Source organism: Centropristis striata, chromosome 14 (assembly GCF_030273125.1).
Source record: "Centropristis striata isolate RG_2023a ecotype Rhode Island chromosome 14, C.striata_1.0, whole genome shotgun sequence".
Taxonomy (NCBI): domain Eukaryota; kingdom Metazoa; phylum Chordata; class Actinopteri; order Perciformes; family Serranidae; genus Centropristis; species Centropristis striata.
In genome coordinates, this window is record NC_081530.1 from 8162591 (window position 1) to 8189770 (window position 27180).

A 27180-nucleotide genomic window follows, 5' to 3' on the forward strand; every position below is an offset into this window, starting at 1 on the left:
TGGTGAATACTGCCACCAATTGGACTGGAGTTGTGGCTCTAATTCAAACGGCTGCTGAAAAAAGTGCAACACCTTGTGGTAAAATCCAGTATACCAGAACAACCCAGTGTTTGGCTTCATACAACTGGTTTGAAAATGTTTACACCTGCCCAACCCTAGTAAACTCAACTGTAACTGATTGGCTGTCCTCTAATAATATTACTACTCTGCACTTGTTAAAATTTGTGCTTGAAGTTAAAATGTATCCACAAGAAAAGGAACAGATGAAAAGTGTGGTTCTCTTTAAAAACCCACATTATATCTGTAACCAATCATTGAAGGAACACCGTATGAAAAATAACAGGAAAGAAAACATAATATGAAGCTTCGTGAAATGGACATAGTGAACAAAGATTAAATGTGATGTTCCATTAACACAATAGGGATTTTCACCAGCTCTTTCCAGATTAAGTGACCTACTGCTCATATTGCCCTCGTTCAATCTTTGGTTGATTTTTCTGTCCTTCTGATGTACAAACATGAGTGATTGCCAAGTGTTGCTCACAGCGGGGCTGGCTCCCAAGGCAACGGAGCCACTTGGTGTGCTTGTTTTTAGAAGGCAAACTGGATTGGACGCAATGGAGGCGTGATTTCAGATAGAATAGCATTTTCTCAGCAGGGTAGAAGCTGCTTTGATATTTTCCGTGTCACGGAGAAGAGTCCTTGTCCTATATTGTTCATATCTTGGGAACTACCAGAACATGTCTGAATGCAGCCAGCATTAACAATTGATGATAAGGGTTTAGTGCTTAAGAACAACTGGTGTGATCAATGTTCAGAGCAAACATTGCAAGTCTTGCCTCCATCGAATACATTTGATTTGAAGTCCTAACCCATTTGTAGAAAAAAAATGTCAGAATGCAGTGAACTGTGTTTCTGTAAATCAAGTGGGCCGAATTACAGAGAAGTAGCAGTCTCAAGGAACCTTTCAACCTCCATATTACATTTTTGGCCACCAGTGTGCAGGAGAGCCTTGAAACAAAATGTCAGGAAAGAAATTGAGAGATCCAGATCCACAACTGGTTGCTCTAGCAATATCTGACAACAAGACTATGATCCTGGTTTTACACATCTGCTTAATCTACTGTTTAATTATAAACAAAAAAAGAGTTATAATATTCTTAGATTTTCATGATAGTTACTACTGATGCAAACTATTGGTTCTTTCACAAAATATTTACACAATAAGATTTTTGATGGATAATCAGCAGTATTGTGGATATAATGGCTACACAGGCTGGCAAGTTCAGAAATTTACATAATGTAACTGTAATGCAGCCTTTCAAAAAACGTTCAAAATATAAGACATTTCCTAGTCACATAACACAATATCGAAATATTATTAATATTCTGCCCTGCCTCTCACACACCCTTGTTGAGCTCTGCTCGGGGCTCAGACACAAATCTGCCAATGTGTCAGTTAGCTTGACATTTAAATAAGCCTTGCATGACCTTCTTGAATTCTGGCCTCATTGGGAAACCATTACTTGCATCAATTACAAAACCTTCTGGCACAATGCTACTCAAACATACCTCAACTATATTCAGCATTAGGAACAAAATGCAGTAAAAGCACCAAGGTACTGCTAAATATCACTTTTAAAACCCCAAGTAAATGTTCTAAAAATGATTCGTCTTTAACCTTCTGAGACCCCTTACAGAGGCTGTAAAACCAGAAGACCTAAGGAATACATTGTTACCAACCATCAGGAAGTGGGCTAAAAAAAGCTAAATTTTAGCAAGGGAACCAAGTGTCCTTAAGACATCTGAAAATATGGGTTCTATGAAGGCTGTTTCCACTACAGCCCAATACCTGGAATGTTCAACAGCATACATAGTTTTTTATATACCTGCTCTTGCTGCGATGAGATGCGTTGTCCGACTAGGATCTTGGGAGCTCAGAATCAGATTCTTGCCAATCTTGGCCCCCAGTGCTTTGGCATGGTAGAACTCACGGGTTCTCTCCATGGGGTAGTTGGTTGGATATAGGCCACTGAACACTATCATCGTCCCTTCCAGTGTTTTGCTTTTCAGCTCCGGGGCAATCTTGCGGATGTCCGGCATTTCAGAGGCCTCCTTCCTCAGGTAGGCCTCGTAACGTGCGTAGTACTCTGCGTGGATCCTTTCTAGCACTTCCTCCAGGTAGATCAAGTGATCGTCCTGATCAATATCGACCTCTTCTTCCTCCTCCTCCTCATCTTCCATACTCTGATCCAGCATCTCCTCCCCCATGGTGACCCCAGATTGTTCACTATTCTGGGATTCTGTTTCTGGTTCTCTCCTATCTGAGCAACCATTTCCTAACTCAGGGTCTGGAAGAAGGACTCCTGAAGGTTCTACTGTGTCAGAGGTGGTTTCTCCTTCACTTCGGCCTTTACTATCCCCTTGGATCGGCCCTTCCCCATCCCGAGGCTCTTGCATGACTACTTCCTGTCCAGATTTATTTATCTGGCAGGATTTGCCTTCACCATCACCACCATCACTCTCTGATGAAGGAGGCTTTTCTGTTATGGAGTCATTGTCACTGTCGCTGGAAAGTTCAAAGTCCAAGTTATTGGATTCATGGCTCGGTACTGATGAGTTTGCGCCATCCTGTGCCTCTCGTGTCAACAGTGTCCTGTTGCTATCATCTTCCTCAGCATTTGTTCTGTCACCAACCTGAGTTTCCCTTGACCCTGCTCCAGACTCCACCACAGTCTCTGGTGCTTTACCCTCTCCCGATTCATCCTCCACAACCCCTGTGGGATTAGTCCGTTCATTTGTTGGTTCTCCCTGAGAAGACTGAGATGCTGTTGACTCTTCTTTTCCAGAAATGTTGTGGTCTTTCGCCCGTTTCCTAGGGCCGTTATTTTGCTCATCGGCAACAACTGTCCCTCCTGCTTCTGTGCTCTCTGTCGGTCGACTTGACGAGCCTCCTGCTGGAACAAGACAAAGCAATCACACAGTATTCAAGGACACATGCATCAGAATCAATAGGTGAAGGAATAGTGACAACCTTTACAGATTAGGGATTGTGGTGTCAAGCAAGCCAATTTACATCAGATTTCTGCATCCTGACAACTGTCTAGTTCCTAAGTGTCTAATATTAGATAAACTAATGTAGTACTCGTTCAAATCATGCCTGTTCATTGTTAGGCCTCCAGTAGTGCTGCTTGCAGCCTTCGAGAAACGCGCTTCCAGACAACTTCACAATTGACATTGTGTTTCCTTGGGGCCTGTCATGATATGGTTGTATCCCCTAGCAATGCTTAAGAATAACACTTAATTTACTAACAACTAGCTATTTGAAACCAGAGTAATTCTGGAAAAACAAAAATGTTACATCGCAGATGCTTGAAAAGTTTGCGTTTGCTACAATGTAACATCTCTGATCTCTCTTTATGCATCTTTTCTTTACATCCAACACCAATGCTATGAAATGGCAAACACTTCCTGACTCCTAAGCGGGCGTGTCGGAAATCGTCACGAGCGTGTCGGACGATGTCATCTTCAAATTATGACAGACTTTGGCTAATGCTAACACCATTGCTGTTGCTATATCTCGCAAGAGTTTGGCTATACAAACGCCTTTGTTTTGCCAGATCTTGGTGGAGGTCGTTGCTGAGACCGAGGCAGGTAAAAGTTAATTTTCTCGTGATTTGGTCCGTCCGAAAAATGCCATTTCAGTGTCAGAATTATCAGAAGACATGTTGCTTGTGAAAAACTGGGTCCAATATTTACTTTTGGACAAAAGAATAATCTGTGCTCACTTTCATGTCCATGTCCAATTTAAATAGGAAGTGACTTGACAGTGAACTTGCTTCTAAATCTTCTCTGTCGGAGTTCAAGTGGTACCCAGCATGCTGTTCAGCAGTGTACTAGTGAATAGGGGTCCCCTCTCAATACATTACATGGTGTGTACATAACACGTCCTGTGGATCTCAAGAGCTAGCACTCGACACTACAAGGTATTATCAAATGATGTTAAAAATCAAGCATTTTTCAAAGAGCGTAATCAAATTCAACCTTTGTAACCTTGAAAACACAACAGTTAAAATCAAACATTTTTAGCATTTTGTACAAACGTTTGTACATTGTGGAAAATAAATGCATACAAACAATATATTGTTAAATAATTAAAAATATTAGAACACAACACTTTAATATTAATTATAATTTCATCCTTCTGAGAGTTCCAAAGGACTTCATTTGTATGTAACCTTGGATGAACTATCCATTTTCTGCTGTGGATAAACAGTACACAGACACAGAAATAGATATATTTTTTACTTTGATAAAAACCTTTAACTACATTTTGTCAATTTCAGGGCTTGAACTCACACACTTAATCGCCACCACATCTGACTCATAGTGATAATAGAAAATTATATATTCAAGAAAGTTTCAGGACCTGAAATTTCCACTGAGAAAACCTAAGAAAAAAAATAGGTTATTTTAAAGGATCCATCGCGATGTGTTTAATGCAGTTTAGATCATATTTCATGCACTGTTTGACACCATATAACCATTAAGCTGCATTAATGCATCATGGAAGCCTGTGATTATGAACCTCTTAATAATAACCTTCGTAACACTTCAATCTAGTGCATTCCAGCCGGGGATAACTCCGATTTAAGTTTAGTAAGAGCTGCCCTGTCTGCCAGCGTTGGCGTACAACTCTTGATGTAGAATCTTCCTCTAAGGCGAATCCGAGTCCTCTGGGTACACTGAGTCACTCCAGTCCAAGTGACTCTATTTGAGCATGAAATACAATTCTCTAGTGGTAACCTGTCAACAACAAAGTATCAGTACCACTGTCTTGTGGATTGCTCTGAGACAGTCAAACTTGACAGATAAAAATGTTGTTTTTTGGTATTGTATAATTTCTGAATGTCATAGAAAGATGTACTGTAAACTCTACATAACATAAACTCCCATCAGTGATAATAAGTGAAATGTACCGTATCACTTGGAGCCACAGAGCAGGATGTACAGGAAAGGACAGTTAAATAATCTGAGGAGGCATAGCATGCAAGAGCAGGCGCGGGCCAGTGCGCAGCAAATTAACTGTGGGCAAAGCTTTTCAATAGTGTTTATTACATCCTCTACTCTATTTAACCCATTTAAGCCGGGAAAGCATTATCGCATTTCTACCATTAAAACTGGGGGCGCTGTTGCGTAATTCTACCATTAAAGCCGGGAAAGCGGATACGTCATTTTGTAGTATTTGGAGTTTTTGTACCTATTTTCGGTCTCTTGGCCAATGAAATGCATCAGAATACATGTGGGAGTGTCGCAATGCAACATGGGACTTTTCCAGAACTTTGAAATCATCACCAAAAAAAGATACGAAATGACCAAAAAAAAGACACAAAAAGAGAAAAAAAAAGACACAAAATGACCAAAAAAAAAAGACACAAAATGACAAAAAAAAGACTAAATGACTAAAAAAAAGACACAAAAAGACATAAAATGACTTAAAAAAAAGACAAGAATTCACAAAATGAGAATACATGTGGGAGTGTCGCAATGCAACATGGGACTTTTCCAGAACTTTGGAATCATGGCGGAAGACGATTATAGCGGAGGGAGCTCAGATATAACAGCTATAAGCTCTCAAATACTTTTTGAATTTAATTTCTATCTGCTACAGAGGCTGAAAAATCTATTATTTAGTAGGCGTTGACACTTCTGTTGAATTTCCAGAAAAACTTCAGGTTTTAGGGGGTTATTTTAAAATCGGCCAGAGGTTTTACAGGCATTTTTTATAGCCGTTTTAGGCCTGAGGTTAAAAGTATACCAACACATCAATCAATCAAAAATCAAAATTACTTTAATCATCCCTGAGGGGAAATTCAGTTAGTCTGGTAGAATCTCTTGAAGACTGAGACAGGCTGAAGGCTGTAGGAGCGAAGGATCTTTTGGTTTGTAAGTGTACTTTAAAAGGGGCACTAATCAATAGGTATATATTTACAATGGGTCAAATGACAGTTTGTTATGTGACAGGGGTCATGCCCACAGAACTACACCTGACTCAGTAGTTCCTCAGCTCTACAACCCATTTTAGTGCCTTTTAGCTTATTGCTTTGGTTTTTACAGCCGCCAACTCAATAGTTTTGAGCTCACAATATTGTGTTTACAGTCTCTTGTGCTGCCCCAATGTGGCCACAAAATAAATAATAAATAAATAGAAACAAAACTTTTTTTATTTATTTAAAAGGTACTATGCGGAATCCCCCCACAATAACATTTTAATTGTGGATAAAATTCCAAGTGTAAATAGTAATCATAGTATTAGTAATATAAAAATTGAAAATACAGTAGCTGTCAACACAACAATTGCTGATTTGGATCCTGTATCAAAACCTACATCATGCATCAGGCATGTGATTAAAATGACTACTAATACTAATATCCACTTAAACTATTTGACTGGCAAAGCTTAAAGAGAGTGCTTGAGGGGTAAAAAGGAATTTTCAAAGAGCTTGTTTTGGCATTGGACCAAAACTGCTTTGGGCAAATTAAAAACCACACAACAAACCCTCATCCTTTTTCCCAATGCATCACCAATATAAGGGCCGTCTCCGAGCCTGGCAGCTGTTGTAACATGGGATCAGTACACCCACCAGTTATCACTAATTGATGTGACAGCCTGAGAGTGGGTGTAAATGAGGGGGAGTCCTATACAAGTCTCAGGAGACACACTGGCTGGCTCCAAGCAGCTTGTTTCCCGTTGCAATAATACAGAGAAGAACGCTGTGGGTCCAATGCAGAGAGACATATAGAGGTGAAAGTGTTGGAGCCCTTTCAGACGATCTGTCCCCGTTTAGTGACGGGTACCTTTGAATCATGACGAGGTTGGTGGATAGAGGAGTGTAGGCTCGTCATGGAAACTCAGGCTGCTGGCTGCACATGAAGGCAGTGCTAATGACTATTTATTTTCTGGGCCCAGCCTGAATGACTTTCTATATCAAATGATGTGACCAAGCAACTCATAGAGTTATCATATAATATATTATTATTAGGGCCGGGACGCGTTAATTAAGATTAATTAATTACACAAAAATTAACGCATTAAAAAAATGTACGCATTTTAATCGCACTTATTTTTTGTAGCGCGGAACGTTTTTCACTGGATGAGTTTCAGGCGGACCGATTATACTGGAGCACCAACTAGCATTGATGAGTTCAGACAACAACAAACCACAGTGAACATGAAGGAAGAAGCTGATGAGACGCTTTGGTTGGCCCCGTGGATGATGGGACATTTTGTTACAAAAAACCAACGGATGGAAGCGTCGATAAGAGCATGGTTGTGTTGCTATGCAACAAGGAATTCACATATCACCGCAACACATCCAGCCTCAAGTATCACCTCAATGCTAAACATATAGCAGCTAGTGGCTAGTGTGGTGGCTAGCGTGGATTATGTTTTACTTAAAAAACCAAAGTATTATAGTTTACAGAAGGTCTACGTACCTTTAGGCTACCTGAATTTATGAAATGTACTATATTTCTAAATATGCTATTGCTACACTTAATGGCAAAACTTGCACTGGTCTGTTGGACTTGAACAAAAATAAACAATATTTTTGTTGCTTAAGCTTATGTATTCAGTCATTAGTTATTCAATGGTATACTAAATCATATCAATCATCAATAAATAAAAAATCCATGAGAAAAAATTACTTCTCACTGTTCTCAGGTCAAATATTTATATGCGATTAATTTCGATTAATTAATTACACAAACCAGGTATTATTACGTCCATGTGCCACTAAGCGACTTTCATAGGAATGAAAAGAGCCCTGCCTCCAACGCTGTATCTTTTTTTACATCCATGACGAAAGCACAACGATCCTTGCCAATAGAAAAATATATATCATTTTTAACAGTGCCTTTAGAAATAAATTGTCAAAACAGCACTGAGACAAAAAGACCGACCTACTGTATCACCAATTGGTCATCCTGTTGCAATTAATTGGTGTCCGGTCTAAGTGTCTTGAGTGTGAGATACAGTACAGTAATCTCTGTGCCTCTATTTCAAACTATGTACTGGACTGTGTAACAGTCAGCATTAGCACTATGAACTTAAAAGATCAGTGATTCCTCTGGACTGACTTGCTTGTTAACTTCAGCTAAAAGAGCCTCTCCCAGGGCAATGTGCACAGTTCTGGAAATGACTTTACTCACTGGACAGAGCATTCTGGGTTGTCTATTTGACCCTCACTGTTGCATAAACTGTCAGCAACGTTTCGCAAACGCATCATGATATTCACTGTTTTTTGAGCACCGTACCTTTTTTTGCCATCTGAGCTTCCCGTGATCCGGGGGGAGCGTTGATGTCCCCCGTGCCCTGGAAGTAGATGTATTTCTTCACAGTGATGAGGTTAGGTGCAAACTTCCACACGTCCTCTCTGTCGTCAATTATGGAGACCATGGAGTCCCCGCAAGGGAAAAGATTCCTGTCAGGAAAATAACAGGGCACTAGTGAAACTGCTGACCTGTTTGACACGTGTCAAATTCCCACATGAACACTTTGAGGTTGGTATTATCTCTCTTTGGCAGGAGTAATGTTGCACTGACAGATTTCACAATTTCTTACACCATCAGCCACATTTTTTTTGTTTGCAAGGATATGTCACAAACAACCATTCGTAAGTGACACTGAGAGAATAATGGATCTCTCCTGTTGGTGCCCATCCACAGTCACTGACAGTATAGGCAGATACAATACAAACAGTTACAGATGAGAAATGATTTGGATGAATTTTGGATGAATTCTCTGCTGCCAACATAACCAGAGTGGATCATGCATTCACAGCTACCAACTGTACAATCATTACTTTTTAAAAAAGGCCCAATTTTTATCAACACCCCCGATTCCAAAAAAGTTGGGACAACTGTGTAAAACATAAATAAAACTAATATTTTTTACAACAAAAAACAAGTTATCAGTTTGATAATCAAATATTATTTTCATTGCACAGTTTTGAATGAAATATATATCACAAAGGAAATGAGCATTAATTCTGTTTTACTTAGACATTGCACAACGTTTTTGGAATCAGGGTTCTATAGCAAAAACAAATGATCTACTTTTACCCTCTAAACACCCGAACAGCAAGTTTGAAAAGCAAATTGTCCTTATTTAAAAAAAAAAAAAAAAGCAAACTAACAGTCATTCTTGTCAGAGTCCTTGAACAGATCATGTGTGGCAAATGCTTCAATGTGGAAAATAATGACCAAATAGAAGCTTAAAATAGTGTAAAGTATTTCATCACTTTCCAGGTCCTTTAAAAACATTAAATTGCACTCCTCAGTGCACCAGCAGTTCCATGACAAATATTCAGTGAAATCAGACAGAACTTCAGGCTGTTTACAACGAGCAGTAAAGGAACATTGAAAGTCAACGTTATTAACCCTTTATCAGGCAAAGAACTATATTTGGTAACTTCAGGTAATATTTCGAGAAAAAAGTTGCAAATTTACTAGATTAAAGTGGAAAATCTACAAGAAAAAAAGTCTTGTAGATTCTTGTAGATTTGCCACTTTAATCTCGTAAACTTTTTTCTCAAAATATTATTTTTGTATGTTTTTTTTTACACATTCTGGCAGTATGTAATATCATCCAATATTCTCTAGGGTTAAAATTTGGAATTTGCAAGTATTTCAATGAGTGTCCTATTAAGGGTTAAAGTGGTGAATCTGGAGAAAAAAGTAGCTTTTTTCCACTTTTTTCTCGTAAATCTGCAACTTTTTTGGCGCAGATTTGCCACTTTAAATCTCTTAAATCTGCAACTTTTTTTCTTGTAGATTTGCCACTTTAATCTAGTAAATTTGCAACTTTTTTCTCGAAATATTACCTGAAGTTACCAAATATAGTTCTTTGCCTGATAAAGGGTTAAATTGTAAATAGTCAATATATATGGCATGTAGAGCCCTCATGCGGTCTAATGAGTACATGCATTCATAGGTTGCGTTTTTCTCCCAATTTTTGTCAAAGAAATTACTGAAAAATATTCCTCTTACAGGTTTTTTTTTAAATGATTTATGGCATTATATATACTACAAAAAGACATTTGAGTTCTACTGATTGTGCTGTTTCCATAGAGGTGCCAGACAGTGAAAAATAAGAGCCACAGTGATTAAAGTGTGACTAGAGCACACTGTGTGGGGTTCAGAGGGTTTAAACCAAAGGAGTGTTCAGTAACAGGTGCAGGGTCACCACCTGTTAAACTAAAGATTCATATTTGTTGTGTGTAGCAGAAGGCAGCTCCTACCTAAGATTCCCCGTCTTGGAGAAAGGGTCGATGCATTCGTCTCTGGAAAGGATCCGATGAGAGAAAAGCTTCTTTTCAGGATCCAGAAAGCCTAAAAAAAAGAGAAGATTAAAGTGTTATATGAAGGAAAATTGATGCATATTTGAATGCCAAGTCAACAATATCTGAAATCATAAACATCTTCTCCAAGGTCACAGTAGGGCTTTACTTGTATTGAAAAGATACACTACTAAATTCATTATTTAATATCCCAGAACTGGGACTGAATGGAAATGACAAAAAGAGACTCTCTACTGTTTTTTTATTTTTTTACTTGAATAGTATCCATAATAAATCTGAACGGGGGAAGTAACAGATCATGAAAGGAAAAAAAAGCTTCTAGAACGATTTTTCTTTACATAATTATAAATGTAGAAAGATGTTTGTGGTCTTTTTGATGTTCAGACCAACAATAAAACAGATTTTTAACTCCATGGCGAATCAGAAGATAAATAAAATATTAACCCTCTGGAGTCCATGAAGGCAGCTGCACATGACTTCTTCATGATGTGAAGACATAAAAATGAAGCAACGTCGAGTCTTACCATCAGCTTCCTTCTAAAGTTCTGGCTTGAAACTCAATGCCAGATTTTTTTTTTTTAATGATATAAGGCCAAGTAAAAAGTAAGATAATGTCAAATATATTTAGTATAAAAATATAGAACTAGATATTATCCACATTGTACCGGTTATATGTTATATTTGCAACCTGTGTTCATATTTGCAACATGTACATTTCTGTGTGTGAAACATCATTTTCAAGGTCAGATTTTATGTTTTCATTTGTTTCTTTTGGGTTAAAAATTTTGATCAAGTAAGTCAAAGTTAAAAAATTAATTGTCATGACATATAGGTGAGGTTGAGGTGAAAAAACTAATACCAACATGGCATTGTGAAGATTTTTTTAACCGATTTTTTACGGACATAATAGTTCATAATAGATTTCAGAGGGTTAACCATAGAATCAAATAAAATTCTTACACTGTATCGATTCAATAATAAAAGTATATTGTTTTTTAATGGAATCGTAACCTGTGTATCTAGATGCGAATCAAATCGTTTATCACGGAGAGATGTGCGACCCTAGAATCTATTTATAGTAATGGAGTCCACCCTTTTCCCCCTCTTATTCTAACTTTCTCTTTCTTCATTTTGTCTCTTTGTATTTAGTCTCATTTTTCTCCCACAGGAGTCACTGCCTGGGGCCGATCCCAGACCTTTAGCAGGGATGTGGCTGCCTGGCTGCAGGTCAGCCCTCCTCATCCTGGGCTGCCCCCAGACAGCCTCTGAGAGGGAGCCAGCCCATCCCGACCACGTCATTATGTTGTTATTATACCCACGTCACCCCCATGACATTCTGGTGGAAAAAATTTTCAACTCCTTTTATTCCATCTTGAAGAGGTTCATTAGGCCTACTGATACACTTTTTTACACTCTTTCTCTATACAAGGCCAATATAGCAAAATAGTTTCTTGTACCTGACTAGTTTCAGCTACCTTGCCTCTGTAGCTTTCATCAGAGGTGTCACGTGATGTTGGTGTGACGACATCTGTGATGTGTTATATGGAGTTTTCCATCCCACCTGATGTGGTTTATTCCACTTTATTATTATTTATTTATTTTTCTATTTTTTATTTTATTTATTATTTTCTCATATATGGTTATCTCCATTCATTTATTTGTTGTTTTTTTCTCTTTTTTTTTTGTATATTTTGACTATATAATTTTGGTGTTTACATTTATTTTGTACTTGCCTAGTCTATGGATGTATTGGATAAACTGATGTGTGCTCTGACAGCTGATATAATTATGCATCCAAGGAAAATCCAATAAAAATAATTTTGAAAGAAAAAATACAATACTCTCAAATACTTTTTGAATGTCATTTCTATCTGCTACAGAGGCTGAAAAATCTTCTGTTGAATTTCCAGAAAAACTTCAGGTTTTTTTCAGGGTTCTTTCAAAATCGCCCAGAGGTTTTCCAGGCATTTTTTCCAGGCGTTTTTTCCAGGCGTTTTAGGCCTTAATGGGTTAAACAATATTTTTGTCTGAACTAGGTAGGGGTAGGCAGTACGGCCAAAATCTTCTATCACAACATTTATACAGTTATATCCCTATTACAGTATATATCATGATTAGGGCTGCAACTAACATTTATTTTCATTATCAATTAATCTGTCGATTATTTAAACAATTAATCGATTAGTTGTTTGATGGATATTTTTCAACATTTTATTGACCAGTGTTTCCCAAACCACACGATGACGTCCTCAAATCTCTTGTTTTGTCTACAAACCAAAAGAGATATTCCGTTTATTGTCTTAATAAAAATTGTTCAAAGCAATTATTCGATGATCAAAATAGTTGACGATTAATTTAATAATCGATTATTGTTCGAATAATTGAATAATTGTTGCAGCTCTAATAAAAAAAACTAGATATATTACATTGTATTAGTTCCATGGGGATGAAATGAGTGGAGGTGGAAGGCTGGATGGATTCCTCCGATCTTAACACCTTTTCACCACTTTTTACCATTAAATCAACTGTTGGAAACTTTCTTAGGCTTTACTGTCTAAGAAGAAATACATAGATTGATTAAACCTTGGCTGGGGATGGAGAACCACCCTGGCTGAACAACACAGACAGAGGCTGCCAATAGCTGGAGCAACAAGCCGAGCCCCCTGCATCAGGACCAGCAGTAAAATCCAATCGAAAATGCATTAAACATTCATCATATGAAGGTAGAACAGTACGGGACAGAGGCCGCTTCTATTAAATACAGTAAGATGAAAGATTGCGGCCTGAATACCAAAAGGACAGCATATAAGCACACTTCAATATAATTCAGCCTTACATCATAAACTGAATTCATGTCTAAGGAAGCCAACAGCAGCTCAGCTACCAGCCAAACACTGCTAAAACTACACTGGGTTGTCTAATGCTACCTATACATCAGAAGATTTTCAAAAGATTTGGAAAAGATTCCCGGAAATTTTAGACAGACTGTGACTCTTGCAGGGTCACTATTTACAAGACTACAAGTAGATTCTTTTAGCAGTTTTTTCCTACCATGCAATATTTTCCCATCATGCTTTTAGTAAAAACTCACTAATGGAAGAGAAGCAGCTTTTGGCTCCAGCTGCTCTCGTGTGTTCAGTGGTTTGTGTTGAAAAAAACAACAAATAAAGAAGAGAAGACGCCACAAAATGCCCCTCACAAAGCTGAAAAAGGGTTTCTGTTTTTGAAAAGTTGATTATTTTACAGTAAAAATAGATCTAAGGAAGAATAAAAGAAAGGATTATTTAGAAATGAATTCATGATATACATTTATGTCCTATTTAATTATGTGTTTAACTGAATAATTATATGTATCAGCTCTATCAAATTTGATTTAGTTAATCATACATTAATCTTCGATTATTACTTATTTATGTATACATTTATTTATACATTTTAACTAGGTCTCCTTACTCAGGGTTCGTACACTTTAGCAGTGGTCAAATTCAAGCATTTTCAACAACTTTCAAGGTAAATTTTCAAGCTTTTCCAGTATCTTACACCTGTTGTAAATTGCATGTTTTAGATGAGTACTTACATACTAAAAGGGGGAGATTTCACTGAACCATACCAACAGCGATGGTATTACACTTTTAGGAGGAACGGTCTTCATTTCAGATAGGCTACTCATTATTTTTCACATTGAACATGTGATTATCTATAGTCTATAGATGGATATAGTCAGATTGCAAGAGAAATACAGTAAGAATTTCAAGCAATTACAAGCACTTTATCCAAAATCCAAGCACTTTTTAAACCTTGAAAATACAACATTTAAATTCAAGAATTTTCAAGGATTTCAAGCATCCGTATGAACCCATACTGTTCTCTTTATTAAGAAACAGCGCCTCCAAAAATCAAAATATATGACATCACTATATTTTTTATTTATGACTGAGCTTACTAGCATTATTGTGATGTTCCTTTTTCCTGTGGAAGTGGTTTTACTGGCCGGTCTGGAACCGGGGACCTTTCCACCGCTCATCTATTGGTTGGTGATTGTGTTACGTCACTGAGACTTGAGATAATATCAAACACGTTTGATTTGATCCAAACCCAAGACTAGGAAAAGACTGATATGAAACAGAGCAGATTACTACCTTAACCCATAAGAACCCAGACCTATTTATCCTTGAAGGAAAATTATGGGGGATATACCACAGACCAGGTGGACCACATAGAACACATTTATGATGTGTTTTTTTTTTTTTAAATACTACACCTAAATGTCAAAGATCTGTGATGTGAGACATACGTTACATTGTCCGTTTATGGAATTTATGTTTATGAGATTTCTTATTTTAAAATAAATAAACTAGACACCTTTTTTTGTCTTTTTCTTTGCATCTCCACAACATTTATCAAATTTGTGACAGGATAGGAAAGGATTATTTTTTGTTTATACTTGGTCAAATGTACTTTAAATTGAACAGCAGAGCATATATTAAATTAAAACTATTTAAACGGAGAAAATAATTGAGTGGCCTATTACCATTTTTGCTATTGTGACAAATACGTCACATCAATATTCTTGTTTAATATTCATTTGTTCAGGAAATATGGTCAAAACAGGTTAAAGTCAAGCATAAAGCTGAATATGGGAGAATTTAGAACATTTAAAGTGTTTGTTACACTCGTGTCACCATGGGTTCTTATGGGTTAAACTCAACGATGGAGATGAGATCACTAAAGTCTTTCAGTTTTTAGTCTGGGCCTGTGAAAATCTTTTGGTGTAAGCCCAGCATTAGTGTACCTGCTAATTTAAAGTGATAAAGCAAAGCATGAAATAGCTCAACATGCATTTTAAAATGTAACACCCCTGCTGTTTGCATATAACACATGGAGACTGTGGATGGCCTAACATCAGCTGGAAGACTGAACATGAGCAGACGCCTCCCTCTTATGGACGCAGACAGGCAGTACAAGAAGGAGCAGACTGTTTTCATATCATTAAAACTGGGAGGATTCATGTCAAAGGTGCATTACCAGCGATGGTGTGTGCATAAAGACGGCTCCCGAATGTGAAGACATGTAACTCATAGAGTTTGGCGATCTTCTCCAGGAAAGCCTTGCAGTGTGGGCGCAGCCGTGTGTGCAGCATGGGCTCTCCTCGGCCCAGCTGGAAGTGGAAGATGCCCTGGAGGAGAAATAGACGGTGTTAAGCAAGATTGATTGATTGATTGATTGTCTTTATTTCGAACATGCAAGCAATAAAAAAAAAACAAGTTTAAATATTAATAGATGAATAAATAAAAAAACAAAACAAAAAAGCAAAAAAAAATGAAAAAAACAGACACTTTCTGCAAGCTCGAAAGGGGTAGGAAGAAGAAAAAAAACGTATCTACCAGTAGTCCTACCCCTTAACGGGTCAGTATATACATACATATGTGAATAATCAATATAGTAACATACAAATATTATAAATAATTATATATATACATATACTATAAACAATTTATATTACATATAAGACACAACCAGTTAAATGCAAACACCTAGGTTTAACAATCTGTGACCCAAAAGTCAGGAGGCTGTCTTTCAATGGTTGTAAATGGCATGTTTTAGATGAGTACTTCGATACTAAATGCAGAATTTCAAACGTGTTTTTTAAAAGCAGGGTTTAGAAATGTTTAAAGAGTAGGAAATGCCTTCAACATGTCTGTAAGGCCTTGGTGAGAGGAACTGAACCCAACTCTCACTTAAAAGGCCAAACTGGATCCATCCAGTTGTTTCTTTTAACCCATTTAATGTTTATATGTGTATGAAATATATATGAAACTACAGAGAATTTAAAGTTCTCCTAACATTTTTTATTTATCTTTAGGTTTGCTACTTTATTTTGAAGCTAACTGTTGCACGTTGATCCTATTTATTTTGATCTAATTTATTTGTATTTATTTTTCCATTATTCATCTAAATGTATTTATTTCTAATCTAAATTATTATTATTTTTTTTTAACTTGTTTTTCAGTTGAATTATATTTGCAGAAAATCAAGAAAATCCAGTAAGACACATCTATTTTTATGTTCACTAAAAGCATGACGTTTGCCGAGTCAGTGAATAATCGTGTAAAACAACTGCAATATCATATTAACCCTTGTGTACTCCTAAAAAAAGTATAACACCCATGGTCCTCATGGGTCAAAAAGGACCCCATGACATTAGACTGGTTATAAGACATGTGGGAAAAAAATATTACCAACTTTTTTTTTAACCTTTTAAGGCAACTCATGACCAAACACGACCATAAGTTTCACTAAAAGTTGACATGACCTACCCATTCTCATCAAGAAATTATTATTTCACCATAACTATTATTTTTTTTAAAAATCAGGTTTTATTACTTTTTTTCCCTCTTTAAGTGGGGCATAATTTTGTATATTTGACTAAAATTTACCAATAATAATGAAAAAAATACGAAAATGATATATCAATGTGTTGGTCATCATGAGTTGCCTTAAAAGCTGAAAAAAAAAAGTTGGTATTAATTTTTTCTACATGTCCTAAAACCAGTCTAATGTCATGGGGTCCTTTTTAACCCCTGAGGAGCACAGGTACTACAAAAATGAATAAAACGTGTAAAAATGTATGAAGAAAGTTGAAATTTATATTATCTATAAAGAAGCGAAAGCAGAGGGGCACATATGCTGAAAATTTCAAGCAAACAAAATAATGTTGACTATGTTTTTTCCCATAACCAAGCAGCCCTGGTCCAGAGTAGTGACAGGGAGTAATACCTTATTGGACATACGCTGGCAGTGCTGTTCAGTGGTGTGGATCAGCGTCTGGTCCAGATCAACCATCAGGACCAGCTTTCTGTTCCGGTGGAGTCTCTGCTGGTCTTCTCTGCCCAGCTGCTCCGCTTGCTGTTGGAGTGAATGCAGATAATGAATACAACAGCCTCAGCAACCAACATGTGTTGTTGAATGATCTCAGTTTTAATAGAATATGTATCAATAAAGTGTACATTGGCAGAAATTCAGCTTATATCTTCTGATTTTTTTTAAAAGTTTGTTGATAACAGTTCGCCCCTTTTGTGTGTGTGTGTGTGTGTCCTGGCTAGTGAGCTGCTTGTAACTGCCCAACAAAAATATATAGAAATTTGATTCTAATTATTAGATTGATTTATCATAACAAAAGTTTCCTTCTGAAAAAAAATCTCTCCTGTTTTGATAAGAATGTTGCTTTTTGTGTGTGTGTGTGTGTGTGTGTGTGTGTGTGTGTGTGTCCTGGCCAGTGAGCTGCTTGTAGTTGCCCTAACAGGGTAATACAAGTGTGTTTAATTGGATTGAATTAAACTAATCCTGGGGGGGTTGGGATGATGCACTGGTCTTGATTTTGGAGGGAAAGAAAGATACTGACTATTCTGCCCTACAAAGTCTAACTGCAGTAACTATGCAAAAGGTAAAAACTGAGAAAAACTGCTTTGGTAACGCTTTATATTAAGGTCCTTGTAATAACCATTAATTAACAAGTAATAAGGCCCTTGTAAGTCTTACAAGATGCTTATTAACATTACTGTGTGTTTATAAGCCTATATAAGTGTTAATAATGGCATTATAATACAGCTAATAGCAGGCTATAAGAGATTTATAATAAGAACCTTAATAAAAACCTCATGAGTATCTTATAATTCTTCATAATAGCATTACAAACACCCATAACCCACCCATTATGTCTTTGCCATGCCTTTATTAAGCTTTTGTTTGCTTATTGATATTAAAATATACTTTATTGCTCAGTTAACTATGCTTTTTGCAGCAAAAGGGATCTAAAGCGAGAACAATGCCTTATTACTTGTTAATTAATGGTTATTACAAGGACCTTAATATAAAGCGTTACCACTGCTTTAAAGTTTTTTAACGTGTTTTAACTGGCCAGCCAAATTTGTTATATGTAGATAAGTGATATGACACTTATTTCTACATGCATTGATGATGTCATTTTTATGCTCAAAAATCATGATGATTTATTTGACCTTTGATTCCAAAACATAGTTACTGCACTCTGGTTTGACTGTAAAAGGTTCTAATAGTAATGCATAAACAGAGTGCAGTAACTACAGTGTTGTCGTCTTCTTTCAGCTTTTATATTTTGCTTTCAGTGAATAAACATTTTCAAATTGATTTTGTTATCAGTGTGTTTAAAAGTGTTAAACAACTCTATTCAAATATGTGCAAATTTTAGACTTAATATTATAAAGAAATGTTATATTTTAATCTTAATATAATTTTATCTTACTTTTTTACTTCATAACTATCTAGACAATAATTTCCATTTCAAATAAACTTAAAATTTCTATTATTTTTATGTTTAAATTAGTATATATATCCATAGCAGACCGTGGTAACTGCAATTACTGTTTGGTTTTGAGTTGGATTTTGTGGTTTTTATATAATTATTTCTCTGTCATAAAGGGGTTCATTTTTAGTTATAACTCAATTTTGACCAAAAATATAGTTACTGCAGTCAGGCTTTGTAGGGCAGTATACTTCCACATCAAACTTTGATACTGTAAAAATATTTAAGCGTTTCATTAGGTATTAAATGTGCAATTTAAACATCTATGGATAACTAAACAGTTATTATTTTCATATGTTTCACCAGAGAGTGTTCTAAATCCCTTGAGATTAAAAATACTTATAACATATATATATAAACATATTCCATCTTGAAATTCTTGATAATCCACATGAAATTTGGACCATTCATTTTTTTTCCTACATAGAGATTTATTACGTCTGAATGTATGAAATATAAACACAATTCAAACACCTATAATATCTTGGAGAAATATTCCAAGGCTTCCTGGAGGAACCACGCTTCCACTAACAACACACACACACTGAGATCATATAATGGCATGAATATGAAGTACATGTGGCCTACTAGCCCACTTTCCCATGCTTCTCCATCATATGACTCACCTCTGAGCTGACCATCAGCTCAGGGACACTGTGCACCATGGAGACGGTTGCTGTGGAGATGGGAGTTTGCTGGTTCCCGTTCGTGCTCTGCAGCCTGAGAAGGAAAAAAAAGGAGAAGTGTGGGAGTCGTGCATTTTGTGGTTTGTACATCTTTTAGGTCCTTCAGCATAGTGTGACTGAGAAGAATAGCAGCTTTGACAAACAACTCAGCAGCACAGACAATACAACAGGTAGCAAGTCACTGAGCTGATTATTTGCAGTCTATTAATACTGCCCCTATAAAAGCCTAACAGCAGTAACTACATTTTAGGTTGAAACTGAGTTATAACTAAAAATTAACTCCTTGATTTATGTTCTGACAAAGTTTTAGATTTCAATTTAGCTTTATCTTAGAGAAAAAATGACATAAAAATTGCAGTAACTACAAAATCCAACTCAAAATCAAAGCAGTAAGTTCACTTACCGCGCTCTGCTTTGGATATATTTACGCATTTAAACATAAAACAAAAGCAGTGTAGCCTTGTATTTCTTCATTGTGTTGAACGCGAATATTAGAAATTATAATTTTATTTGATAGGGAAATTATTATCTACATAGTGATTGATTAAGTAAAAAGGTGAGATAAAATTATATTAAGACTAAAATATAACATTTCTTTATAATATAACACTTAATTATATTGAGTATGAAATAGACAATTATTTGAATAGAGTTGATAAACACTTTTAAATACACTTATAACAAAATCAATTTGGAAATGTTTATTCACCGAGAGCAAAATATAATAGCTGAAAGAAGACAACAACATTGTAGTTAGTGCACTCTGCTTTTGCATTGCTGTAAAAGGTTCTAACAGTAATGCAAAACCGGGAGTGCAGTAACTACATTTTTTGGGTCAAAGGTCAAATAAATCGTCATGATTTTTAAGCATAAAAATTACATCATTGATACATGTAGAAATAAGTGTTATATCACTTAGCTACCTATAACCCATTTGGCTGGCCAGTTAAAACACTTTAAAGAAGTTTTTCTCAGTTTTACCCCTTGCGTAGTTACGGCAGTTAGGCTTTGTAGGGCAGAATACATAAATCATCTTTTCTGCTGTTTAATAATTCAGTGCCATTCTCAACATGTATATTCGTCAAATACAACTTTTATATTTACATTTCAAGCAACTTTTATCTCGCAGTAATGACACACCGGCACTCTTTTTTTTTATTACCAATACAATCTGCAGTAGCTTGTGTTGAATTCTAACTGAGAGCTGAACGTTTGACATCTTTATCTAACTGACATCAGGGAGAGTGAAGAGTGAGAAAACTTGATTCATGACCTGAGTTGCACTCAGCTCTCTCTCATTCTGATCTCTGGTGCCACCTGATGGTCTCAAATAAAACCAAATCCACCACAAATGCATTCGACTCTCAATTGTCTTTTTCACTTAATGCGAGCAGTAACTTTAGATTCATTCTGTAGGGATGTTTTGAGATCAGTGAAGCCCAGTGTGTGGGTCACACAAACATATATATCCATAATAACATGCAACCCTAATTCCAAAGAAGTTAGGCTGCTGTGTAAAACCTAAATAATAACGGAGTACATCAAATTCAAAAAAATATTTTCAAAAAGTTTATCTGTTTGAAAATTAACCTCATAAAACCAACCTGCCTGGGAAGGTTTAGGGTCGACATGTACTGATGTCATTTTTATTCTCAAAAATCATGATTTATTTGACCTTTGACCCCAAAAATGTAGTTACTGCACTGTGGTTTTGCTGTAAAAGGTTCTAATAGTAATGCACAAACAGTATAAACAATAATAAAATGCAGTAACTACAATGTTGTCGTCTTCTTTCAGCTTTTATATTTTGTTTTCAGTGAATAAACATTTTCGAATTGGTTTTGTTATCAGTGTGTTTAAAAGTGTTTAACACTTAATATCATAAAGTAATGTTATGTTTTAGTCTTTACAACATTTTATCTCACTTTTTTACTTAATCACTATCTAGATAATAATTTCCTAATCAAATAAACTTATAATTTATATTATTTTTATGTTTAAATTAGTATAAATATATCGAAAGCAGAGCAGTGGTAAGTGCAATTACTGCTTTGTTTTTTTCCTAAATTGAAATCTAAAACTTTGTCACAAGATAAAACAGACACCAAGGAGTTCATTTTTAGTTATAACTTATAGCTTTGACCAAAAATGTAGTTACTGCAATTAGACTTTGTAGGGCAGAATAGATAACAGAACATTTTTTTGTGTGCGTTTTAAAAAGCGAATTATTATGCACTCCTGAGGGCAAGTTCACACTCTTCAAATGTTCATTTAATGTTCTAGTAAAGTGCATCAAATTTCACAAATAGTACTTTGGCTTTTTTAGTGATTTGCAAAATAATTCAAATATAGTGCTTTGACATAATCTGTCAAATCCGACATGTCATTTATTGGCTGATCACAAACCAAGTTTACAGGTGCATACCGCCATGCACTTGTTAAGTCAATGAGTGAGTTAATTTGGCTTTGCATTATCAATTAATAATTTACATGCTAATTTATAATCAGAATAATACAGTATATATCAATATCCCTTTATCTGCCTCCCCTTTATATATATATATATATATATATATATATATATATATAAATATGTCATATGGGCAGTCTGGGGCCTAGAGTTTAGGAATCTGGCTTGTAACCAGGGGGTTGTCGGTTTGAATCCCAGGACTAACAGGTCAGGACTGAAGTGCCATTGAGCCAGGCACCTAACTGCCCCACTGCTCCTAAGCATGGTGTGTTCACTGGTGTGTAAAGGATGAGTTGAATGCAGAGGACACATTCACTGCTTGCTGTTTCAGTGTATGTGTGCAAACTAAATATTAATATTAATATACTGTGCATCCATAAAAAAGTGTTTTCCTTACTGAGTCAGGTCCTGGCCACATTCAGCACATAAACCCTTCATCACTATTGGATGGCTGCATTCTTCTATTCTGACGATGACACCGCTGTAGAAAAAGAAAACAAAGGAAACACATATTAGTGTCAATAATATGTACTTTCCGGTGAACCAGTAATAGTGCAACAGTTGCATAAATTGGCAGGATCTCTTTAAACGAACAATTACTTTTTTTTGCATGCAAGGCCTCGGTATAAATAAAGTTTATCAGACATGTTTTATTACTTGCACCTCACTGATTAGCGGTGAGCCTCAAACTATATGTTAGCAATTTGCTTTGAGTGACTGACAAGGGTTTGGTTTTTACCTTGAATTAGGGCTGGGCGATATGGACCAAAAGTCATATCTTGATATATTTAGGCTGAATATCGATATATGATATATATCCCGATATTTTTATCACAGAGTGAGAGCAAATGTTCAGTCAAAGTCAAAGCCAAATATGACATGTCACAAGTAGTTTTATTAAAACCGTTTATTTAAGTGAACATAAACACTGTTTAACAGGAGAACCTTTTTACTAAAATCAAGGCTTCATAAAGTGTACATTTAAAATAAAAATAGCCTATGAAATAAAATAAAAAATTCTGAAATAAATACATTTGTAAGAGAAAGGAAGAACAAGCATTACAAAAGAACTAAATATGACAAACCCTAGTAAGGGCAGCATTTATATATAAAGAAAGAAAAAAATATTGATATATGCGATATGGTCTAAATCAATATCACTTTTAAAAATATATCGATATTTTTTATATTGATAATATATTGCACAGCCCTACCTTGATTCAAACTAAGTCCAGTCATTTAAAGGTGTCAGTCACAATAATTAATAGCTTGGCATACAGTTGTTTTGCTTTGTATTAGGACTAATGATTTTATGTTCTGAATCATAAATGTTTATTTATATCAGAGGGATGTTTTTAAACATGTGCAGCTGCTTCATAAAAGTGCATCTGTTATTTGAAGATAATGGGCGAAAAAGCAGAAGCAAGCACTAAAACAGGCGGTGAAAACTGAGTGGAACATGAGCAGCCTGGGGCCAGTCCTCTACCTGTCAACCTACACAGCTTGTACACACTGCACGCACACGAGGAGCGGCTGCGTCAAGCTACAAAAAACGACACAACACTTCAAGTGGTTACGCCTTCAAAATAAAAGCGTCAAAATGTTTTGCCTGTAAGCATGCTTGCAAGTATACTAAAAAAGCCATTATGAATTCAGGTAACGTTCGTTAAAATTATGCTTATAATAGGGGTTTTATCTCCACTATGACTGAAAAGGCTGCAATGTTCAAGAGCAAACTATCTTAACCCTCTGGAGTCCATCTGCTTATTGAAAATACACGTTTTATTTACAGTAATACATTAATTATATATGTTATGTAGACAAGATGAGAAAGCCAGTTGAAAGTGCAATCATAGGAGCTTTCAGTGTGTCATTTATGTTTCTAGACCATTTTTACAATGTGAATTTTCTTTCTACAATGAAAACTGTTACTATTTTTAATTTACATGCAAAGAGACTGTTTTGTAGTTTTTATTATTTATTCTGCTGTTTTTGTGTGTATAAATGGTTAAAAAATGGTACATTTCCATAGACACCTTTGTCTTTTGTTTGTATTTTCGGTTCCTGGCAGCTTTAAACTTTGTGAATTAAAATAAAATGAAAAATCTGACTGATAGCCAAGTTTGTGTGGAGAAAAAGGAGCCATGCATGTGATGTAAGGACAGACTGAAAGATGCTAAAGTTTGTGTGGAGAAAAAGGAGCCATGCATGTGATGTAAGGACAGACTGAAAGAAGCTAAACAGAGACTGAAATGAATGCATAGGGAGTTGACAAATTTGAACCAAAATCTCCTGGACTTCAGAGGTTTAAAAAAGACAGATAAACAAGATAAATTCAAGTAACATTCGTTAAAATTCTGCTTATAATTGGGTTTTATCCCTACTATGAATGAAAAGGCTGCAATGTTCAAAAACAAACTCTCCTAAACAATGCATTTTATTTTGAAAGTCATGGCAAGGGTCTGCTTGTTTATTTTGACGGACTTGACGCCAGAACGAGCAAACGCTGCCTGTGAGTGGTGGTTCGAGTACAGCTAGCAAACAAGCTAACGTTACCTAGCACTTGTGTATAGCAATGTTAGCTCGTTAGCTAGCTAACGTTACACTGCGGGTAAAGTCAGCAGCTGTAAAAGCGGTACCAGAACTACTGCTGACATGTTGCCCGTGTCCTGTCAGGACAGGGGGCAGGTCGGTGAACATCAGCTAGTGACTCACCCGGGAGGTATGACTTGTCCAAGTTGACAGCAAAGCTCCTTCACTACTCCAGCACGGTCCGATTTCACCTTTCTCTCCGGTAGCCTGGCAGCCTCTGTGTTCTCCTGGGCTATGGGAGCACACAGTGCTAACACGGAGTCCACATTGACAAGACACCCAGGTTTGACTTTCCACTCTAAAAGCCGTAGAGGGAGAGCCCCGGCCGGCCAGCAGATATCTGCCACCTGCACCACGGGGCCCTCCGCTGCTGCACCGCCGCCGCCACCACCACCACCGCCTGAATCTGCAGGAGGATCCTCCATCTGCCTTGTATACTCTCCAAAAATCCCTTTAACTGTCAGCAACGGTCCACTTAAAACGTATCCGCTAGACTTCGCAACGTCCCGTGGATCATTAAAACTTGCAACCCATGAGCATTGGGAGATTTAAAACAAATGTGCTGCCGATTTGAACACAGTAGCTTCCAGTTCGCTCTTCCCGCCCGTAAACAGGAAAGCGCAACACTGCAGCGACACGGGGAGCTACAGCTTCCGGTCCACCATGCAGCCAGATACATGAAAAACACATCTGCCACAAGTTTCAAAATAAAATACCCCATTAAATGCTAGCCACATGGTTCTTTGGAACACAGAACCACAGTTTCACCATATATCTTATGATGTTATCTAATTTATTATTACGAGTGAGTTTTATGATGGATATGACCCGCATATCGCTCTTTTTGAATTTAGTAACCATTTTTACGACCTTTCTTTTGAAGCCCAGTCCTCGTTTCCGGTTTTGTTGTGGCTAAATGTAACTTGCTGAATGTGTCTTCTTCTGTGCACTGACAGCAACGCACATAGGCGCAAAATATACTGGGTTTAATATGTGACATATTCAAAACATAAATCCCAACAAATCTAGTTATAATGACAAGATCCATTCAAGCCACGCAACCCTTTACTTGTTTTCTGTTTTTGTTTACTTTCCATATAGCTTGAGATGAGGACCCTGGGGGCCGCAGAGACCTACCTGATGTAAGATGATGTAATAAATAACACTTCACTAATGTCTCATGTGGCACTGTCTGCGGTGGTGCCTCTTTTCTTTCTCTTGTTTTAACCGTAGCTGCAGCATTCACTGCTGTACATAACTGTTATTAAAGTGCATTTAGGAAGTGCAGACTCAGGTGTAGTGAGGAGCGTAAATATTTTACTGTTGCATTAACAATTCTCAAGGTATAATAATAATAATAATAATAATAATAATAATAATAATAAATTCCCTAAATAATAGGCTGCCTCCAATAATTAACTTCTAAAGTTAGCGTTGCAAGGTAAAGTAGACGGAGAATAAATGACTAATAAGTCAATAAAACAATAGGACAAGGGCATGCCGCCTCGAACCACTTGGTATAATAAATGACGTATCATTGGGTACCTCCTATCAGAGAGTGCACTGTCAAGATAAATCTCTGCAGTCTGCATGTCCACTCACTTAATCAGACTTCAACTGGTGTTCAACTGGTGTGGAACAAAGAAACCATAAATATTCACTTTGAAGAAGCTGAAATCAGAGAATTTGGACTTATTGTCTTTAAAAAAAACTGCTCAAACCAATTATTCGATTATCAAAATAGTTGACCATTAATTTAATAATCGATTATTGTTCGATTAATCGAATAATTGTTGCAGCTCTAGTGCAAGGCTAAGGAAAATTATATTAAACCTATACAATTGTGTTGCCAGTGCAAATACACTGAAAATTGACAACAGTATCAACAGTATCAAAAAACAGTAATTGACAAACAGTATCAAAGGTTGATGTGGAAGTATTGTCAGTATCTTTCTTTCCCTCTAAAATCAATGCCAGTGCATCATCCCAACCCCTCCAGCATTAGTTTAATTCAATCCAAATAAATACAATTGTATTAGGGCATTTACAAGCAGCTCACTAGCCAGGACACACACACAAACACACACACACACACATACACACGTGTGGTGTGTGGTGCCCCCCACCTCAAAAAAAAAAAAAGAGAAAGAAAGAAACATTCCTATCAAAGCAGGAGAGATTTTTTAAGAAGGAAACTTTTGTTATGATAAATAAATCTAACAATTAGAATCAAATATCGATATATTTTTGTCGTTGCTAAATTGCAATGGCAACACCTTGCTTAACCCTATAAAGCCTGAACCGTCAAATAATTGCCAGAAAATTATATTTTTTTAAAACTTGAGTATTTATTGAACCTGCTGACAAAAATAAATAAATAAATTTGCATATATGAATTCTAATTTGTATCATATTTGATACATCAGGTCCTTTTTATACAATTTGTTGCTCACAGTTTGTTTTTCTTGAACTAACAAAAACATAAAACCTAACATTTTTATCCTATTAAGACTTTCCTTTTAACATTTAATTCAAATATGCAAGAAAAAAATTATTTATCTGCTGATATGAAGTTTTCACCCAGCAATGAACCTGTATCATTTTTGCTACATCTGGTATTTTTGTGCAATTTGTTGCTCAGTTTGTTTTTAATCTCCAACACATGTATACATCAGGTTTTTCAGGAAAAAAAAAAATCAGACTGATGATGTAGAGGTCTCAACATGTGTA

General features: G+C 36.3%; 1 protein-coding gene across 2 annotated transcripts in view; it reads right to left on the reverse strand.

Annotated features, from left to right (window-relative positions):
- Nucleotides 1-25041, reverse strand: part of ctdp1 (CTD (carboxy-terminal domain, RNA polymerase II, polypeptide A) phosphatase, subunit 1) — a 101904-nt gene extending 76863 nt beyond the window's left edge. The window contains exons 1-8 of one of the 2 annotated variants that reach the window (XM_059349632.1): nucleotides 24574-25041; nucleotides 22256-22339; nucleotides 19329-19422; nucleotides 17139-17267; nucleotides 15387-15537; nucleotides 10302-10392; nucleotides 8317-8483; nucleotides 1890-2954 (exon numbers count right to left, since the gene is read on the reverse strand). In XM_059349632.1, the coding sequence (XP_059205615.1) occupies nucleotides 1890-2954; nucleotides 8317-8483; nucleotides 10302-10392; nucleotides 15387-15537; nucleotides 17139-17267; nucleotides 19329-19422; nucleotides 22256-22339; nucleotides 24574-24875 (2083 nt within the window). In that variant the 5' untranslated portion in view covers nucleotides 24876-25041. Of the gene's footprint in view, nucleotides 1-1889; nucleotides 2958-8316; nucleotides 8484-10301; nucleotides 10393-15386; nucleotides 15538-17138; nucleotides 17268-19328; nucleotides 19423-22255; nucleotides 22340-24573 lie in introns of both variants that reach the window. The other variant, XM_059349631.1, reaches the window with a different exon arrangement.
- Nucleotides 25042-27180: the final 2139 nt, after the last annotated feature.